The following is a 19062-nucleotide window of genomic DNA, read 5'->3' on the forward strand; positions in this document are numbered from 1 at the left end:
TGATTGAAATAGCTATTGCTCAAGGGTTCAGGGGATCTCGTAGTCGAGCAATATCGACTAGAGCTTTCTTACTTGTTTTTGCAGTATTGATACTAGAGACCTGAAATTTGGTATATATATTCGGGCCAACCACCTAAGACAAGCTATGCCGCGGGCGTGGAATATCAAAAAATATCCTGTAATTTCCACATTATTTAAGCGTTTGATCGTTCTAAGAACTTACCCAGGTGTCTACGCCATGTAGAGGCGGAAAAAACTGCATTTTTTACTGTATTAGCTACTAAATTACTGAAAAGATGTGAATGAGTATTCTTGAGTTGGTAATGCCCGACTGCAAGGTTCTTACGTGTTAACCTTATAGCTGTAAAAGTTTAAGACAAATAAAATGCGTGTTGACGGGTCACGTGGGTAGATGTATCCGTCTTTTTGATTATGTGCTCCACTTGTTTAAAACTGAAAACTTTCGCTATTCCGCGTTTTGCGCCATACATTTTTTTTTTTCAATTACATTATTTAAGTATACTTATTGAACTGAACTATAAATACTAATTCCAAGATAGAAACTATTATTAATATATATACTTATACAATACTAACACTTATCTATACACTTCTACAAACTATTTACATTTTGCTGCACACCAGAGCAAGGAGGCAGGAATACGTACACTTGTAGCCCTTGATGATCAAGGAGGTGAGTCCACTACTAACACAACAATATATCACATTTTTATAGGGTATAAATTATAAAACTCAAGATTTGAATAGATTTTATACAAATTACAGCAATACAGATCATAAAGCGATATAATTGATACATATACACTTAATACAATATTTAAACTACAAAAACTAAGAATTACAGAGCTGGAGAAATCATTTATTTTTGCATATCTCAGATTCGGCATTTGTTTAAATAAAATAATATGTTGATTACAAACCCTATTTACATGTATATCATTTTTGCTGAATATAAGAGAGATGAAATTCATGGAATACATCAATTTGTCGTAGAATTAATAATAAAAAATTATAATTATATATGTATGTGTATATACAGTCGATACGATCCAGAACTTTTGTGTTTGACTCTTTTGAGATTTTAATCATTCAATAATCACTCGAATTTTAATTAAATAAATTTTCTTACAGCGATTTATAAAATTATGCCCAAATGGTATATAGTTTATGTAAGAATCACGGGAAACTTAAAAAAAAACAAGTAAGAAAGCTCCAGTCGAGACTGCTCGACTAGGAGATACCCTGAACCCTCCAAGCTGATATTCTAATCATTCTGCACTTCTTTTATGCACACATACATACACATGCATCCACACGCACGCATAAGCCTGCGCTCTGCTAACTGCGCAGTAAGCAGCGACTGCGCTTGGGCTGCGCTGCAGTGTGGTCAATATTATGAGAATTTATTTGTTAAATAATTTCTTTTGTAGACATACGATCTTAATGAAACTTTTAGAGCGTAATCATATGGTGAATATGTGTGTATATTCCAAAGCCCAAGTCTCTAGTATTTGAAATACGCTTTTTACAAAAGTGTGGGTGAGGGGGTGAATTTAAGGGTGGGGGGTAAATTTTAACAAAAACCGAAATTGGATAAATTGCATATAAGCATATATTAAAAATTTGGAGACTCTAGCAATAAAGGTGTAGAAGATATAATTTTATAACCGGTTTTCGATAAGGTTTTTTATCGATAAAAAAAGATCGGGATGAGTTATCGATTTTTAATGATAAACTTGATATGCGCGCTGTAATTACGGACATTTTAAAAAAAATTTGAAGTCTCTAGCTGTTATATCTTCTGAAATCGACGCGTTCATACATACGGACGGACGGACGGACGGACGGACGGACGGACGGACGGACGGACGGACGGACGGACAGACAGACGGACAGGGCCAAATCAACTCAGCTCGTCGCCCTGATCAAGAATATATATACTTTGTGGGGTCTGCCACGCCTCCTTCTGCCTGTTACATACTTTTAACAAAACCATTATACCCTGATTTCCCATTTTCAATGGGTTCAGGGTATAAAAAGCGATTAGGAAAAATAATAACTACCCAAATATTTATTCATTAAATAAGCAGCGAAAATGTATTCATATACAGTGTCATAAGCGATGTCCGGCACTGTAAAAGATATTTACAGATACTTGAATTTTTTAAAATGTCGGTATATATAGCGCGGACATCGACTTCATCTGCAAAAATCGATAACTCTTCCCGCCAAATTTTGTATGTAAATTATAAATTTTCGATTTTTTATATAATTCACCACCCACCCCTATATCTAAAAGTTTCATCAAGAAAGTACACCCACAAAAAAAGTTATCAAACAATTAAATTCCCATAGTAAGCCCACACTGCAGCCCATGCGTGTTTATGCGTTCGTGCCTACAAATGCCTGTGAGTGTGTGTGTGTGTATGTCTGAGTGTATTTCTTGTGTAAGCAGAAAGACGCAAAGAATTATTAAAATATCAGTTGCTCGTGGGGTTCAGGGGATCTCGTAGTCGAGAAGTCTCGACTACAGCTTATACCCTGAACCCATTGAAAATGGTAAATCCGGATATAATGGTTTGATGAAAGTATATATTTCTTGATCATGGCGACGATCTGAGTCGATTTGGCCCTGTCCGTCTGTCTGTCCATATAAAGTATAATAATATACTATACTAGTAACCTCCTCTATCGATGACCCAAAAATAATATGTACGCCTCTTTAGGGGCGTGGCATATCGAAATAATTTTCACATTTTTTGAGCGTAAGCATTCAAATTGCAGTTAGGGTACCGTTAGCTCGACCAAAAATGAGGTGTCTACTAGATCTGTAAAACTATCGATGGTTGCAACATTCAATAGTTTCGATGGTTTTACAACAAATATTCAATAGTATCGATAGTACTATCGAAAATATTTTCAAGTTCAAAAATAACTAAATAAATGCATATTTAACAATAAACAAGTAAGAAAGCTTTAGTCGAGACTACTCGACTACGAGATCCCCTGAACCGTTGGAGTAATAGCTATTTCAATAATTTCAGATTATGATTATAACATTAACATGCATGTAATTGCCAAAGCACAAGTCTCTAGTATTTGAAATACGCTTTTAACAAAAGTGAGGGTGAGGGGGTGAATTTAAGGGTGGGGGGTAAATTTTAACAAAAACCGAAATTGTATAAATTGCATATAAGCATACATTAAAAATTTGGAGACTCTAGCAATAAAGGTGTAGAAGATATAATTTTATAACTGGTTTTCGATAAGGTTTTTTATCGATAAAAAAAGATCGGGATGAGTTATCGATTATTAATGATAAACTTGATATGCGCGCTGTAATTACGGACATTAAAAAAAAATTTGAAGTCTCTTGCTCTTATATCTTCTGAAATCGACGCGTTCATACATACGGACAGACGGACGGACGGACAGACGGACAGACAGGGCCAAATCAACTCAGCTCGTCGCCCTGATCAAGAATATATATACTTTGTGGGGTCTGCCACGCCTCCTTCTGCCTGTTACATACATTTCAACAAAACCATTATACCCTGATTTCCCATTGAAAATGGGTTCAGGGTATAAAAAAATACAAATTTTAATAAACAATTCATTTGTTTACATATGAGATCCTTCATGGAGTACAACAAAATAAAACAAGTTGAATAAAATTAAAATGAAATGTATGGCTTTTAGTTTTCTGCTAAGATCCAAGAGTTGTGGTGAAGAAAAAGAAGCATGTCCACATGCTTAGCTTTTAAGGCAGCTCGTCGTTCCGTTATAATCTGTCCAGCTTTGCTAAACAATCGCTCTGACTCCGTGGATGAAGCAGGAATGCACAAAAATTTCGTAATAGCGTATTTGCTGGCATACCATTGTTAACTTTGTCAAAATATCCCCACACCGATGACCTTCCGACTCGTGGTCTTTTAACTAGTTGCTTGTCCTCAATAGCCTCAATGCTGATGTCTTCTCCATCTTAACAAAGCACATACATACATAGAAAACTTAAATTGGTTACTTGCGTTGCTAGTTGGGAAATGGAACTTACCCTGTGGATTTTTCAAAAGATATTTATCCATCCTTCCTCCGCCACCAACACCAACGAAAATTTACCTACAAATAAATACTTATTTTTATACTTAATAGCTTCTTATATATAAATAAATTTCTTACCAAAAAGAGCCGCCGACTTGCGAAGTTGCGCCAAAGTAATTGATGTGCAACGCACGATATCATCTCTATCGATAGTATACAAAAACAATCGATATGGATGAAAAAATATAAAAATTCGATAGATCGATAGTTCAATCGATAGCTTTACAGCACTAGTGTCTACGCACAGTAGGGGCGTGGCAAATCGGGAAAACCACATTTTCCATAGTATTAGAGCTAAACTTAGCTGCTAAATTGCTGATGGGATGCCAATGAGTATTCCGTAATCAGTGATGCCCGATTGCAACATTCTTACTTGTATATGTATGTATATACCATATATTTGCCAAAGCACAAGTCTCTAGTATTTGAAATACGCCTTTTACAAATATATGGGTGAGAGGGTGGATATAGGGGTGGGAGGTAAATTACAACAAAAACCGAAAATATATAAAATACAATACATTTAAAATTTGGAAAATCTAGCTCTAACGGTGTAGGAGATATAGTTAAATAACTAGCTTTCGATAAGGTGTTTGATCGATAATAAAATATCGGGAGTAGTTATCGATATATAGAGAAAAACTCGATATGCGCGTGATATACACGGACTTAGGAAAAAAATTTCAAGTCTCTAGCTCTCATATCTTCTGAGATCGACGCTTTCATACATACGGTCGGACGGACAGACAGACGGACAGGGCCAAATCGACTTAGCTCGTCGCCCTGATCAAGAATATATATACTTTGTGGGGTCTACCACGCCTCCTTCTGCCTATTACATACTTTTAACAAAACCATTATACCCTGATTTCCCTTTGAAAATGGGTTCAGGGTAGGGATGCAAAACTATCGATAGTGGGGCCATCGATTTTTCACATCCGATAGTGAAAACCATCGATATTATCGATAGTACTATCGAAAATTTAAAATAATTACAATTTACTCCATTTTTTTTCTTAAAGTCTGCATATATAAAACGGTACTAAAAAATGTTTCTGACTTAATTTACAGCTATTATTTATAACTGTTGTATATTTATATAAAACGAAAGCAAAAACCAATATTTGAAGCAACTTAAAAATAGATCCATTCATAATTTTCACAGCATTAATAGGTAAATATGTAATAGAATGTAATATACAATAAAATAGAAATAAAAACAATATTCAAACTTAAAAGTATTTAAAAAACTTAAACCGAAAATCTTCAACAAATATAATATTAATATTATTAATTAATACGAAGTACTTCTGAGGGAAAAATCCAAAATGAAATAACTAAAATTAAAATTTGTACAATTTACTTACGCGTTCGAGCTTTGAATTAGACTTGGGTAGCTCATGAGTGAGTGAGTTCACTGAACTGAGCCACTGAACTGGTTCTTTTAATATTACTCATTTAATATTGGCTCATTTTGCGTTCTTCGGAATTGGCGTTCGCCAACTTAACGTTCACTTTTTTGAATGTCAGACTATGGATAGACGAAAATAATATCGAGGTATCGCCGTTTTAGAAAAACATCGATAGTATCGATAGTTCCATCGATTGTTTTGCATCCCTAGTTCAGGGTATAAAAAATTTCAAACCCCAAAACCCCACCCAAAATTATTTATGTTTTATATGTTTTCATTATACCCTGAGCCCATTTTTAATGGGAAATCAGGGTAAATTGGTTTTGTTGAGATGTATATAACAGGAGGCGCGGCAGACCCCACAAAGTATATACATATATTCTTGATCAGGGTGACGAGCTGAGTTGATTTGGCCCTGTCCGTCTGTCTGTCCGTCTGTCCGTCCGTCCGTTTGTCCGCCTGTCCGTCTGTCCGTATGAACGCAATCTATTTCGGCGCTATTGAAGCTAGAGACTTGAAATTTGGAACACATACTCGTGTATATCTCCGATTTATAAAGTGTTAAAATTTTCCCGATCCGCCTACTAGGGGCGTGGCAAATGGGAAAATGCATTTTCCGATATGCCAGAAATCATGTTAGTTGAAGTTAGAAAACTGAAATTTGGTTCGCGTCGACCACCCAAGGTCAAGAGCTATGGCGGATATATCTACGCTCATTAGGCGCGTGGCAAATCGGACCTGAAGATATAGTGATTTTTAAAATTCTGTTATATTTTGGACACTATTGATGCCAGAAACCTCAAATTTTGTATATATACTCGGGCTGATCACCCAAAACCAAACAGTTTTGTCGGATATGTGTCCGCCCACAAGGGGCGTGGCAAACCGCGAAAGTTAATATCTCCTAAAGTATAATAGCTAGAAGCTTCAAATTTAGAGAGATAAGTTACCAGTAACCTCCTCTATCAATGATTCAAAAGTAATTTTTACGCCTCTTTAGGGGCGTGGCATATAGAAAAATACCCTGTAATCTTCACATTTTTTGAGGGTAAGCATTCAACTTTGCAGTTAGGGTATCACTATTATTATTGACCAAAAATGAGGTGTCTACGCCCAGTAGGGGCGTGCCAAATCGGAATAAACTGTATTTTCTACAGCATTAAAGCGAAACTTAACTACTAAATTGCTGATGGGATGTGAATGAGTATTCCGCAGTCGGTAACGCCCGACTGCAACGTTCTGACTTGTTTTAAAATATTTGTATATTTTGATAAATGAGTTTTCTATTTTATTTATATTTTTAAATACACCGAAATGAAAATTTTAGCCATACTAAATGCTCGTTTTTAATAGTTTGACTATTCTAGCAGATTCTTAGAATCACATCAGTAGTTAGTTTGGTTTAGTTTTGCTAAATGGCGCTGCAGCAGTGAATATATTTCAGTGAAAGTGAGGTGGCGTGATGAGTAGCTGCGTGACGCTCGATCGAGAAGTCGCGGGTTCGAATCCCTAGCGATGCAACTGATGTTAATTTTTTTAATTGTTTCAAAATATTTTTATGTCTTATTAAATGAGTTTTTAATTTCATTTATATTTTTAAATACATCGAAATTAAAATTTTAGCCATACTAAATGGGCATTTTTATTGGTTGGGTTCAGGGTAGTATCTTGTCGAGCACTCTCGACTAGAGGTTTCTTACTTGTTTTATATAGAACATGTAAGAACGTTGCAGTCAGCCGAAACCCATTGCAGAATACTCATTCACATCCCAAACGCTGTCAACCAAAGCATATAGCACAATTTTGAAGTCTAGTGCGCCACAAGAAACAGGGCATGATTCCATTAAAATTGGAAAGTCATCGATAGCTGTTGCCTTTTATCATTGACCAAAAAATACATAGACGAGACATATAGAACAAACTTTTTCAACGCCGAAAAAATGTGCATAAGGGACTGCTCAACTTCGTATTTGCTCGGCTCAGTCTCTTTAGGCTCAAGCAGTGAAAATAAGGCATGACAAAATCCGTGCGCTGTGAACGCTGCCACGAAATGCCACGTTCCCAAATTAAATACTGCCCTGCTTAGGCATTTGTGTGCCTATGAATGAATGAATAACACTCAATACTTTTCTTTTTCTTAGTGGAACAATTTTAAAAGTTTAATTTCATATTTTATAACCACAAGAACAAGATAAGTGCCAAATTTTAATGCTTACGCCAATAAGATGTTATAATTATTGGGTATTTTTCGCTAAAATATGTAAAAATTATTAGGTATTTTTCGATATGCCACGCCCCTTAAGAGGCGTAACAATCATTTTTGGGTCAAAATTTTGAGCTTCTAGCTCTTAAAGGTTTGCCACGCCCCCCGTAGGCGGACATATATCCACCATAGCTGTTTGGACTTGGGTTGTCAACCCGCGTATATATACCAAATTTCAGGTCTCTAGCATCAATAATGCCCAAAATATAGCCGGATTTGAAAAATCTCTATATATTTGCCACTTGCTTCAATAGCGCCGACATAAATTGCGTTCATGCGGACAGACGGTCGGAATGGACGGATATTGCACAAAACCAATATACTCATTTCACTTTCGTGAATGAGTATAAAAAAATCAATGTCGAAATCAATTAGTTCAAAGAAATGTCTCGACAAACAAAGTGTAATTTATCGAGGGAAGTTTTGGAAGTCATTCGGCCGACTGTCACGTGCCGGACGATCAAAAATATGGACAGACACAAAGAGAAAATTCTGGAAGTGAAAAAGAAGAATCCCCATATATCTGCTCAGAAAATAAAGTGACTTCTATCGAGATGTCCAAATCATTTCTTTATCTTTCTAATGTATCGAAGCTTCTATCTATACTGAATGCAGATATTTATATACATGTTTGTATACATTTAAATATACTAAAAGAAAATCTGCTCTCCAGTCCTGATAAAATGAATATCAACAATCAAGAAGGCTCCAGTCGAGACTGCTCGACTAGGAGATATTCTACTCATTCTGCACTTCTATGCACACATGCATACACATGCATCCACACGTACGTATAAGCACGCGCTCTGCTAATTGTGCAGTAAGCAGCGACTGCGCTTGGGCTACACTTAGGGAGATATTATGAGAAAATCACAAAAAAGTTTTTTACAAATTATAGGCGAAGGAGGCGTGGTATTCAAAATATGTAAATTACAAAATCTTTGTATCCATCAACGGTATATACACAGTAGATCTTAAGTCTCTAGGTCTAAACATAATTAGACGCACGCATAAACACGCATCGACTGCAATAACTTTTAACTTAATAACTTTTCTTGTTGATGAACTCCATGCAATCTCCATAAAACTTGTAGATCATGATATTAACATTGAAATGAGTGCACAAGCCTCTAGTATTTGAAATACGCTTTCTACAAATATGTCGGTGAGGGGGTGGATATAAGGGTGAGGGTTAAATTACCATAAAAACCGAAATTATGTAAAATACACATAAGTCTATATTTAAAGTTTGGAGACTGTAGCTCTAAAGGTGTAGGAGATATTATTAACTAACTAGTTTTCGATAAGTGGTTTAATTGATTATAAAATATCGGAAGTAATTATCGATTTGGGCAGAAAAACTCGATATGCGTGTGATATACACGGACCCAGGTGAATTAGAGTATATTGGTTTTGTGCAATGTCCGTCTTGCTCGTGGCTCCGATTTATAAAGTGTTAAAATTTTTTCGATCCGCCCACTAGGGACATGGCAAATCGGAAAATGCATTTTCCGATATGCCAGAAATCATATTAGTTGAAGACCTAGAAATCTGAAGTTTGGAGTGTAGGTCCGCATCGACCACCCAAGATTACAAACTATGACAGATGCATCTACGCCCATTGGGGGCGTAACAAATCGGATAAAACTGTATCTCCTAGAGTTTTAAAGCTGGAACGCACGTAGGATAATGTTATGATTCTATAAAGATTATTGAACAAATTATTTGTCTACGCCCATTAGGGGCGTTGCAAATCGGACCTGAAGATATAGTGATTTTTTAATTCTGCTATATTTTGGCTACTAATAATGCTAGAGACCTCAAATTTGGTATATATACTCGGGCTGACCACCGAATACCAAAAAATTTCGACGGATGTATATCCGTCCATAGGGGGCGTGGCAAACCGCAAAAGTTGATATCTCCTAAAGTATAATAGCTAAAAGCTTAAAATTTAGATAGTTGAGTTACTAGTAAGCTCCTCCATCGTTGACCCAAAAATAATTTGTATGCCTCTTCACATTTTTGGAGCGTAAGCATTCAAATTTTGCAGTTAGGGTAGCTCGTTCTAAAAACTTACCAAAAATGAGGAGTCTACGCCCAGTAGGGGCGCGCCAAATCGGGAAAAACTGAATTTTCTACAGTATTAGAGCGAAAATTAGCTACTAAATTGCTGATGGGATGTGAATGAGTATTCCGCAGTCGATAACGCCCGACTGCAACGTTCCTCCTTTTTGTTTTTTTATTTATATAGGACATTTTGTTTTAAATGTCCGTATATATAGCGCGCATATCCTGTTTATCTCCAAAAATCGATAACTCATCCCATAATTTTTATCGATAAAAACCTTATCGAAAACCAGTTATAAAATTATGTCTCCTACATCTTTAAAGCTAGAGTCTCCAACTTATATGCTTTGTATATAATTGCGGTTTTTGTTATAATTGAAATAACATTTGCTTGAAAGGTTCAGGGGATCTCGTATTCTGGCAGTCTCGACTAGAGCTTTCTTACTTTTGATACCCTGAACCCACTGAAAATGGGAAATCAGGGTATAATGGTTTTGTTAAAAGTATGTAACAGGCAGAAGGAGGCGTGGCAGACCCCACAAAGTATATATATTCTTGATCAGGGCGACGAGCTAAGTCGATTTGGCCCTGTCCGTCTGTCTGTCCGTCCGACCGTATGTATGAACGCGTCGATCTCAGAAGATATGAGAGCTAGAGACTTGAAATTTTTTTCCTAGGTTCGTGTATATCACGCGCATATCGAGTTTTTCTCTATATATCGATAACTACTCCCGATATTTTATTATCGATTAAAAACCTTATCGAAAGCTAGTTATTTAGTTATATCTCCTACACATTTAGAGCTAGAGCGTCCAAATTTTAAATGTAGATTTATATGTATTTTATATAATTTCTATTTTTGTTGTAATTTACCCCCCACCTCTATATCCACCCCCTCACCCTCACCTTTGTAAAAGGTGTATTTCAAGTACTAGGGACTTGTGCTTTTGGATGTACATACATTTGCACCATATGATTACGCTCTAAAAGTTTCATTAAGATTGTGTGATTAGAATATCAGATTAAAGGGTTCAGGGTATCTCCTAGTCGCGCAGTTTTGACTAGAGTCTTCTTACTTGTTTTTAATAAATAGATTGTTGTGATGTACATTTTTCATTTAAGAGAACAGGACACACTAGTTCTTTTCTATGTACATATGTGCATATTCACTGTAATCAAGTCTCTTCAAAGAATTGCAACTATTTCTTGTATATATGTAGATACATACATATTTATAGATATGTATTTATGCGTATATTTTTATTTGGCAAACATGCTGTTGTGTGCAAACTTGCAGATTGCGATAATAACATTTATAACAAAAAATTTCTAAAACAAAAATTGTTGAAAAAAGTGGTTTGTTTTTATTTGGTTGGAGGGGGATAATATTCCAATAATATTAAGTTCCAAAATCTCCGTATTTAATTTCTAAAAAACTTCTGATCATTATATTTTTATCGTTTCTAAAAATGAAGCTAGACCTTTATTCTTTATTGCTATATAATAGATATATTACATACATTACTTACATCTAACCACTAACCATATTCGTATATGCTCAGGCCCCTAATATTTAGTTTCGTCTGTTATACATATGAAGTTTCACTATGCTCAATATTTTCCGTTCTCCCTCTCTCTCTCTCAATACTCTCTCGTTTAAAAGTCATCCACATAGAGTGAAATTTCACGAAGTGGCCTGGGAACTTATGCTCAAATTTTACTGTGCAAAATGCGTTACTCCAGATTTCTAGTCTATGTTTTGTATGGTTAGTAATCTAGCACATTGCTTGCCCGATTTTAAAAGTTATTGGACTTGACTAATCAATGTATCATATTCTACTTGTGTGATATAGATAAGGATTCGATTATTTCAAAAGTTCTAAGCAATTATACAATGTTATAGAAATAAAATTGATATAGAACAATTTTGATGGTATCTCCCATTATAGTACTAATTTAAAAATCAACATGTATTTCTATTCAGAGTGCGGAAGTTGGGATGCGAAGCATTGTTATGTTGGACGAGCAAGGAGGTAAGATATTGAAAAGGATATAGACAAATTTTAACAACTGATAAAAGTAGAAAATACGTTTTATTTAAAGTTGTACAAAATTGAATCATACTAACTCAATATGTTGATGATAACAGCATAATTCAAACTAACGACCAATTATTATTTGGGAGAAGCCTTTAGTGACGCCGGTAACTATAACACAAGTAGAAAACAAGTAGGAAACCTGTTGCAAAAATGTTCAATTCGTTTGATTTGGGAGCTAGGTCTCATTTCATTTATAATTTGCACAGGGCCCTTACCCTAACCACAGAACACATAGACCGGACATTTAGTGTAAAGCGTTTTGCACAATTTTCTTTGAGCGTTAGTTCCCAGACCAATTTTTAGTTACAAAAATATGGGAACAAAAATCATTTCTCTTCATGCGCTCGGCCGAGATGGTCGACTATTGAATAAATATGAATATGTATGCGTATGAGCACTAGCAGCAGCAGAGAAAATTTAAATTTCTTCGCGTTAGACTCCCTTTCTTCCCTTCTGTGCAAAGAGTATACCTTCAAATCGTTCGCCATGCTCATGTAAAATCTTTGCTTTTTCAATTTTTGTGAGCTGCTGCTTGTGCTCACATTTATACATACATATGTATACATATTTGGGAGAGCAGAGAGCATCGATAAAAAGAGAGAGAGAGAGAACATGGGAAACATTGAGCATACCCGAATGACCGCTTTTTCTCCCGGGTGCATGAAATTATTGAGTTTTGTAATGCAGAAAGTAATGAGGTGACGAAGTTTCCTTCGGCTCTCCATTACCCATGCGTATACTTTTTATACCCTGAACCCATTGAAAATGGGAAATCAGGGTATAATGGTTTTGTTAAAAGTATGTAACAGGCAGAAGGAGGCGTGGCAGACCCCACAAAGTATATATATTCTTGATCAGGGCGACGAGCTGAGTCGATTTGGCCCTGTCCGTCTGTCTGTCCGTCCGTCCGTCCGTCCGTCCGTCCGTCCGTCCGTATGTATGAACGCGTCGATTTCAGAAGATATAAGAGCTAGAGACTTCAAATTTTTTTTTTAAATGTCCGTAATTACAGCGCGCATATCAAGTTTATCATTAAAAATCGATAACTCATCCCGATCTTTTTTTATCGATAAAAAACCTTATCGAAAACCAGTTATAAAATTATATCTTCTACACCCTTATTGCTAGAGTCTCCAAATTTTTAATGTATGCTTATATGCAATTTATACAATTTCGGTTTTTGTTAAAATTTACCCCCACCCTTAAATTCACCCCCTCACCCTCACTTTTGTAAAAAGCGTATTTCAAATACTAGAGACTTGGGCTTTGGAATATACACACATATTCACCGTATGATTACGCTCTAAAAGTTTCATTAAGATCGTATGTCTACAAAAGAAATTATTTAACAAATAAATTCTCATAATATTGCCCACACTGCAGCGCAGCCCAAGCGCAGTCGCTGCTTACTGCGCAGTTAGCAGAGCGCAGGCTTATGCGTGCATGTGGATGCATGTGTATGTATGTGTGCATAAAAGAAGTGCAGAATGATTAGAATATCAGCTTGGAGGCTTCAGGGTATCTCCTAGTCGAGCAGTCTCGACTGGAGCTTTCTTACTTGTTAAATATTGTAATGTAGAAATTCCGCAACCTGAAGAAAACGCCCTATACATTTTCAAAATCGCTTATGGGTTAGTAATGTAGGTACATTACAACACAATATATCTGCAACCCATTTTCCCACTATATAAAATGGCTTACTTCTTAATGCAATGTAATTGGAGAAATAATTGATTACTTATTGAAAGATAGAAACGCTCGAGTACTGTAGTATTTTATATTTTAATTTTTAAAAATTATTATTTATTATTTCTTAATATCTATAAATAAATGTATAGTCTATGTCTTATTACTATTTTATTATATCTATCTACATCTAAATCTTAAGCTATGTCTTATTATCTAGTTTGTCCTTATAATCGAACTTCTGCTTTGCCAGTCGACCATTCTGGACCCGAAAGCAGTTTCTTATTGTACTTATATAGGTCTTCTTAGTAAACCCTTTGGTTTTTATAGCATCTGTAAATTAAACATTATTAATTTTTTTGTCATTAAAAATACATGTAAGATGATTTATACATACTAGATACTTCCCTTTAAATTTACGTCCGCACGGCTCAACAATATCAGAAAAGTGACGCGCCGCGGCGGGTATTTACACTCATTAACACTATACACACAAAAGGAATAGGCATAGACAAAGAAATCAAACGAAAGAAGGCACGCCTTCCATGCAAAAGACGGTAAAGTCCAAAACGAAATTAGGCGATTTCGTCACGACGCAACGAAAGACGAAAATCGTTTGTTGGTTAGCGGGGAAGGGGCATACAAAAACGAAGTTGACAAGAGCTCGATTCTGTCGAATGAGTCGCACTTTTTATTTTGTGGATCACAAATGCGCTGAAAAAAATGTTCATAGGTAATGCATTACTTTTTTCTCGTATGTAATGCATTATTTCAACAGACCTCATTCATGTCGTCGCCACTGGGTAGAGGGGTGATTTTTGTTCCCATATTTTTGTAGCCCGAACCTAAAAGTTAGGAGCCCAGCAAATACGAAGTGGCCTGGGAACTAACGCTTGAAAAAAAGTGTGCAAAACGCTTTACACTACTTCTTCCGGTTTATGTGTTCTATGGACACAGAACCAAAACCTCATTAAAATACACTAATACTATTTTATAATTGTAATCCACCAACCCGTCAGTAACGTACCCTTCGCCGTTAACCTTAATTGAAGTCTAATGTATGTACATACATATCTATGTATCTTCTTGCACGAAATGAATACAAGAATTCGATAGTAGTCTTTATTATCGTCTCAGTATCAGTGATTTTACTCATTCCCGAGAGTGAAATGAGTATATTGGTTTTGTTCAATGTCCGTCTGTCCGTCTGTTCGTATGAACTCAATCTATTTCGGCCCTCTTGAGTCTAGAGACTCAATTTGGAACACATACTCGTGTATATCTCCGATATATAAAGTGTTAAAGTTTTCCCGATCCGCCCACTAGGGCCGTGGTAAATGCATTTTCCGACATGCCAGAAATCATGTTAGTTGAAGCTAGAAAGCTGAAATTTGGTATGTAGGTCCGCGACCACTCAAGATCACGAGCTATGGTGGATATGTCTCCGCCCATTGGGGGCGTGGCAAATCGGATAAAACTGTATCTCCTAAAGTTGTAAGTCTAGAATGCTGAAATTTTGCACGTGAGCTAATGTTTCAATTCAATAAAAATGGGTGAAATAATTTTGAAGCCTCTTTAGGGGCGTGACATATCGAAAAATACCCTGTAATTTTCACATTTTTTGAGCGTAAGAATTCAAATTTTGCATTTAGATTACCGGTTGTTTGTTCTAAGAACTGGCCAAAAATGAGGAGTCTACGGCCACTAGGAGCGTGACAATCGGCATGTATAGTGCCCGAATCGCGGCATTTATATGCGTCAGCCATCTATTTATGTATTTGTAAATATAAATATGCCTAATAGATATTCATAATACGGAAAGAACATTTTAATGAAATTACAAAATATGTCGGATATTTCTGCAGATTAGATAATTTTGTGGAATGCAGCGTGTTCCTGCACTGTTGCCCTTCTTCCTCTTGCTAATCAACTGTCTGATTTTCACTAGCACGTTCGATTACATCCATGTAACCAACTGGCAACCTCGTCAGGACCACACTTGATATTAGTGTTAATTAACATCTCACTCTATCAATATTACCCAATACTAGGCATGAACCGATATATCTATTCGAATAATACTATCATCTCCGACACGGCCATTCTGACGTTCACACGTCCTCGTGTGTTACAAACTAAAGACTAATAAGATAAACTAAACAGCAATATGCATAGCTCAACTTAAAAGACAAATAAATCCAAACCTATTACTTTGAATAAAAATCCAGTTAATTTCAATTTTCTCAAGTAAGTCATTCAATTGACAGTGTCTCTAAGATAGAACAATTATTTTCGTGATGTATCCGGTAGCAAAAGGATTTCCGCTAGTTATGTGAGGTTTACTTAGATCATCAGCACAACAACCCACTCAAAATTTTACTATACGTGCCTACCAGCGACTCAATATTATAACACATTAACCCGTGTCCCTAATAGCTTTAGAAGTTAAATCACATATCAACATATCAGTGTCTGATATCTCACATGTTAGACTCCACTAACATGTCACTAACGTCTCTTTCAACGCCTTCATTGACGTCTCTTTCAACGCCGTCTCTGCACATTTCCAACCCAATGGGAATCCCCTCCGCCGGCATACGTCTCAACGATTCATAACGGTCTCCATCGAGAACCTCTGTCACTAAGAATGGACCTTTAAATTTGGGATCTAATTTAGTTTGGTGTCTTTCCTCATTCTTGAGCAGTGCATAATCGCCAACCTTAAATCTTACAATTTTTGACTTATATTTGTCGAATCGTATTCTGTTATACTGTCTTGTATTCTTTAGGTTTATCGACATATATTTCTCGTTTTCTGAAATTTCAGTTATTTAAAAATACCTTCGAAACATAGAATCTAACTTTGACTGATGCCTCTTGCAATTATTAACCAGTACAAAATCAAACATTTTAAATTTGACTACTTTAGCATATCTTTAATTCACCACAGTCAAATGTAATTGGAAAATGCATTTTCCGATATACCAGAAATCATGTTAGTTGAAAAGCTCCTCTATCGATGCCATAAAAATAATTTTTACGCCTCTTTAGGGACGTTGCATATCGAAAAATTTCCTGTAATTTTTACATATTTTGAGCGTAAGAATTCAAATCTTGCATTTAGGTTACCGGTTGCTCGTTCTAAGAACTGGCCAAAATTGAGGAGTCTACGGCCACTAAGGGCGTGGCAATCGGCATTTATTGTGCCAGACATTTATATGCGTCATCCATCTAATTATGTATTTGTACATATAAATAAGCTTACTAGATATTCATATTACGGAATGAAACATTTTTATGAAATTTAAAAAATATAAAAGAAGCAAAAATAACAAAAATTTGCAATTTACAAAAAAGAGTTTTACGTGGGATTTGAACTCGCACCCAAGCCAAATAGCATGTTCATGTCAAAATAACTAAAATAAAGATCGCCTGCGCTTCTGCCTACAGCACCACCACGTCGTTTCTTAGAATATGTATATGTATATACATATGTACTTGAGGACTATTTAAGAAGAAACAAGTTTAACTTTATAAAATTATTCGACTAAGAAAGAGAAAAGTATTAAGTGTCATTCATTCAATCTCGCACCTTCCCAATGAAATATCTGTTTTATAGAAAACGAAATATGTATAAAAAAAAATAAAATAATAATAACATCGAAGAGGTTTCGAAGCCGCGCCACTGCTTTGCTTGACCAGCCAGTTGCTAAAATAGAATAGTTTAATAAGAGAGCGTCAGCAGACAAAACTACAGTAACGGCTAGAAAATCCATAAATCAATCGAAATTCTAAGAATGTGAGAAAAGGCGCTCTTCTGTCTGTACGCATAGAATAGACACATGTATAGGAAAATCGCGCTTGGAGCCGGTATTCAATATATGTATTTACATATATAAATATATAATAAAAATCAAAATTGTATAAATGATACGTATATTTTATTTGACAATCCTAGCTGCAGTGATGCAATGATAGCAATAGCTATCGATGATTTTCTAATTTTTATGGGATCATGCCCTGTTTTTTGTTGCGCACTAAACTTGAAAATTGCACTTATACTCTGGACCAGAGTCTCTGGTTAATAGCGTTTGGGCTGTGAATGAGTATTCTGCACAGCTTGCAAATGAGAGTTGAGCGTTTTTTCGTTTATTCTCTTTCTCGCATGATAACCAAAAAAAATTGTGCAGACACGTCTCTCTCTGAGCATCACTCTCTGTTTTCTTTAGCATCTGTTTCGCTCAGACGCAATGCGATGACTCATTCGTGTGACGCTCTCACATGAGTGTCGCGTAAAACTAACACGATTTTCCCTCACACAAAGCCTCTCAGCAAAAAACACTTTGACTAACAAACTCAGCAGAAAATGTTTTTGCCTTCGTGTGCATGTAAATACACGCATACATACATACAAAAAGAACGCAGCAATCGCGCGTGATTACCCATACAAACGCAACTTACCGTTACTTCATTTAACTCAAGCAAACGATCAGTGTTTGACTTGAGGAAACGAAAACAGAAGCAACTATCTCCCTCAGAGCGCGAGAGAGCTAAGCCAAACGCGACAAAAACAGTTTCTGTCTGAGTTTTTTTGACTGTGTCACTGAAAGACACTTTTTTGCAGACAACGAAAAAGTGTTAACAGTTATTTGCGAGCTATGGTATTCTGCAATCGGTATCGCCCGACTTCAACGTTCTTACTTTTTTTTCTTTGGGTTGGCGATGTCACCGAGAGTGCTATGAAATCTTTCAATCTGTTTTTGTTGCATTATTCTTATACCAATGCACTTTGGTCCATCATCATTTTTGTATACCCTGAACCCATTTTCAATGGGATTGGTTTTTTAATGGTTTTGTTAAATGTATCTAACAGGCAGAAGGAGGCGTGGCAGACCACATGAAGTATATATTTTCTTGATAAGAGCGACGAGCTGAGCCGATTTAGTATACCTACAGTGGCTCACAGCTTATTTGACCCACCGTAAAATAAAAATTTCATCTGCTCATTACTTTTTACCCAATACAAATTTTTGAAAAATTCAAACGTGGAATTGTTATTTCAATATTAAATTAATGGAAAGCATAACTTTTTTTATTGATATTTAAAAAAAACACGGTAAGAAAATAACAAAAACTAAAAAAATTCATAAATTCAATGTCACAGCTTATTTGACCCACACTTTTTTAAGAACAGGTATATTCGCGTAAAATGGAAATTAAAGGTACTATTTCAGTTTTTGGTTTGATTATTGAATTCGCAATGTGAAGCTGAAGTATTTTTACCATTCAAAGTGAGATTTTGTTAAGGAAACACGTGTTTGCAAAAATGGGAAAGCGCACAACAATACAGCAGCGGGAATTGGTGCTACACCACTTTTAAAATGGAATTTTGCGGCGAAAAATTGCAGAG

General features: G+C 35.8%; 1 protein-coding gene and 1 long non-coding RNA gene across 7 annotated transcripts in view; one reads left to right on the forward strand and one right to left on the reverse strand.

The window, feature by feature from the left end:
* Snap25 (Synaptosomal-associated protein 25kDa) overlaps window positions 1–19062 on the forward strand; it is a 207751-nt gene that overhangs the window by 78202 nt on the left and 110487 nt on the right. For 2 of the 6 annotated variants that reach the window (XM_089461743.1, XM_089461742.1), the window contains exons 3-4: window positions 646–694; window positions 11852–11900. In XM_089461743.1, the coding sequence (XP_089317869.1) occupies window positions 683–694; window positions 11852–11900 (61 nt within the window). In that variant the 5' untranslated portion in view covers window positions 646–682. The remainder of the gene's footprint in view (window positions 1–645; window positions 695–11851; window positions 11901–19062) is intronic. The other 4 variants (XM_089461738.1, XM_089461741.1, XM_089461737.1 and 1 more) reach the window with 2 other exon arrangements.
* LOC149270955 (uncharacterized) lies at window positions 3691–4302 on the reverse strand. Its single transcript, XR_016268475.1, has 3 exons — window positions 4201–4302; window positions 4076–4140; window positions 3691–4002 (listed from the first exon to the last, which is right to left on the reverse strand). It is a non-coding gene; the product is annotated as an uncharacterized LOC149270955 (long non-coding RNA).

Source organism: Drosophila arizonae, chromosome 2 (assembly GCF_054131065.1).
Source record: "Drosophila arizonae isolate 15081-1271.41 chromosome 2, UAZ_ARI_1.0, whole genome shotgun sequence".
Lineage (NCBI taxonomy): Eukaryota > Metazoa > Arthropoda > Insecta > Diptera > Drosophilidae > Drosophila > Drosophila arizonae.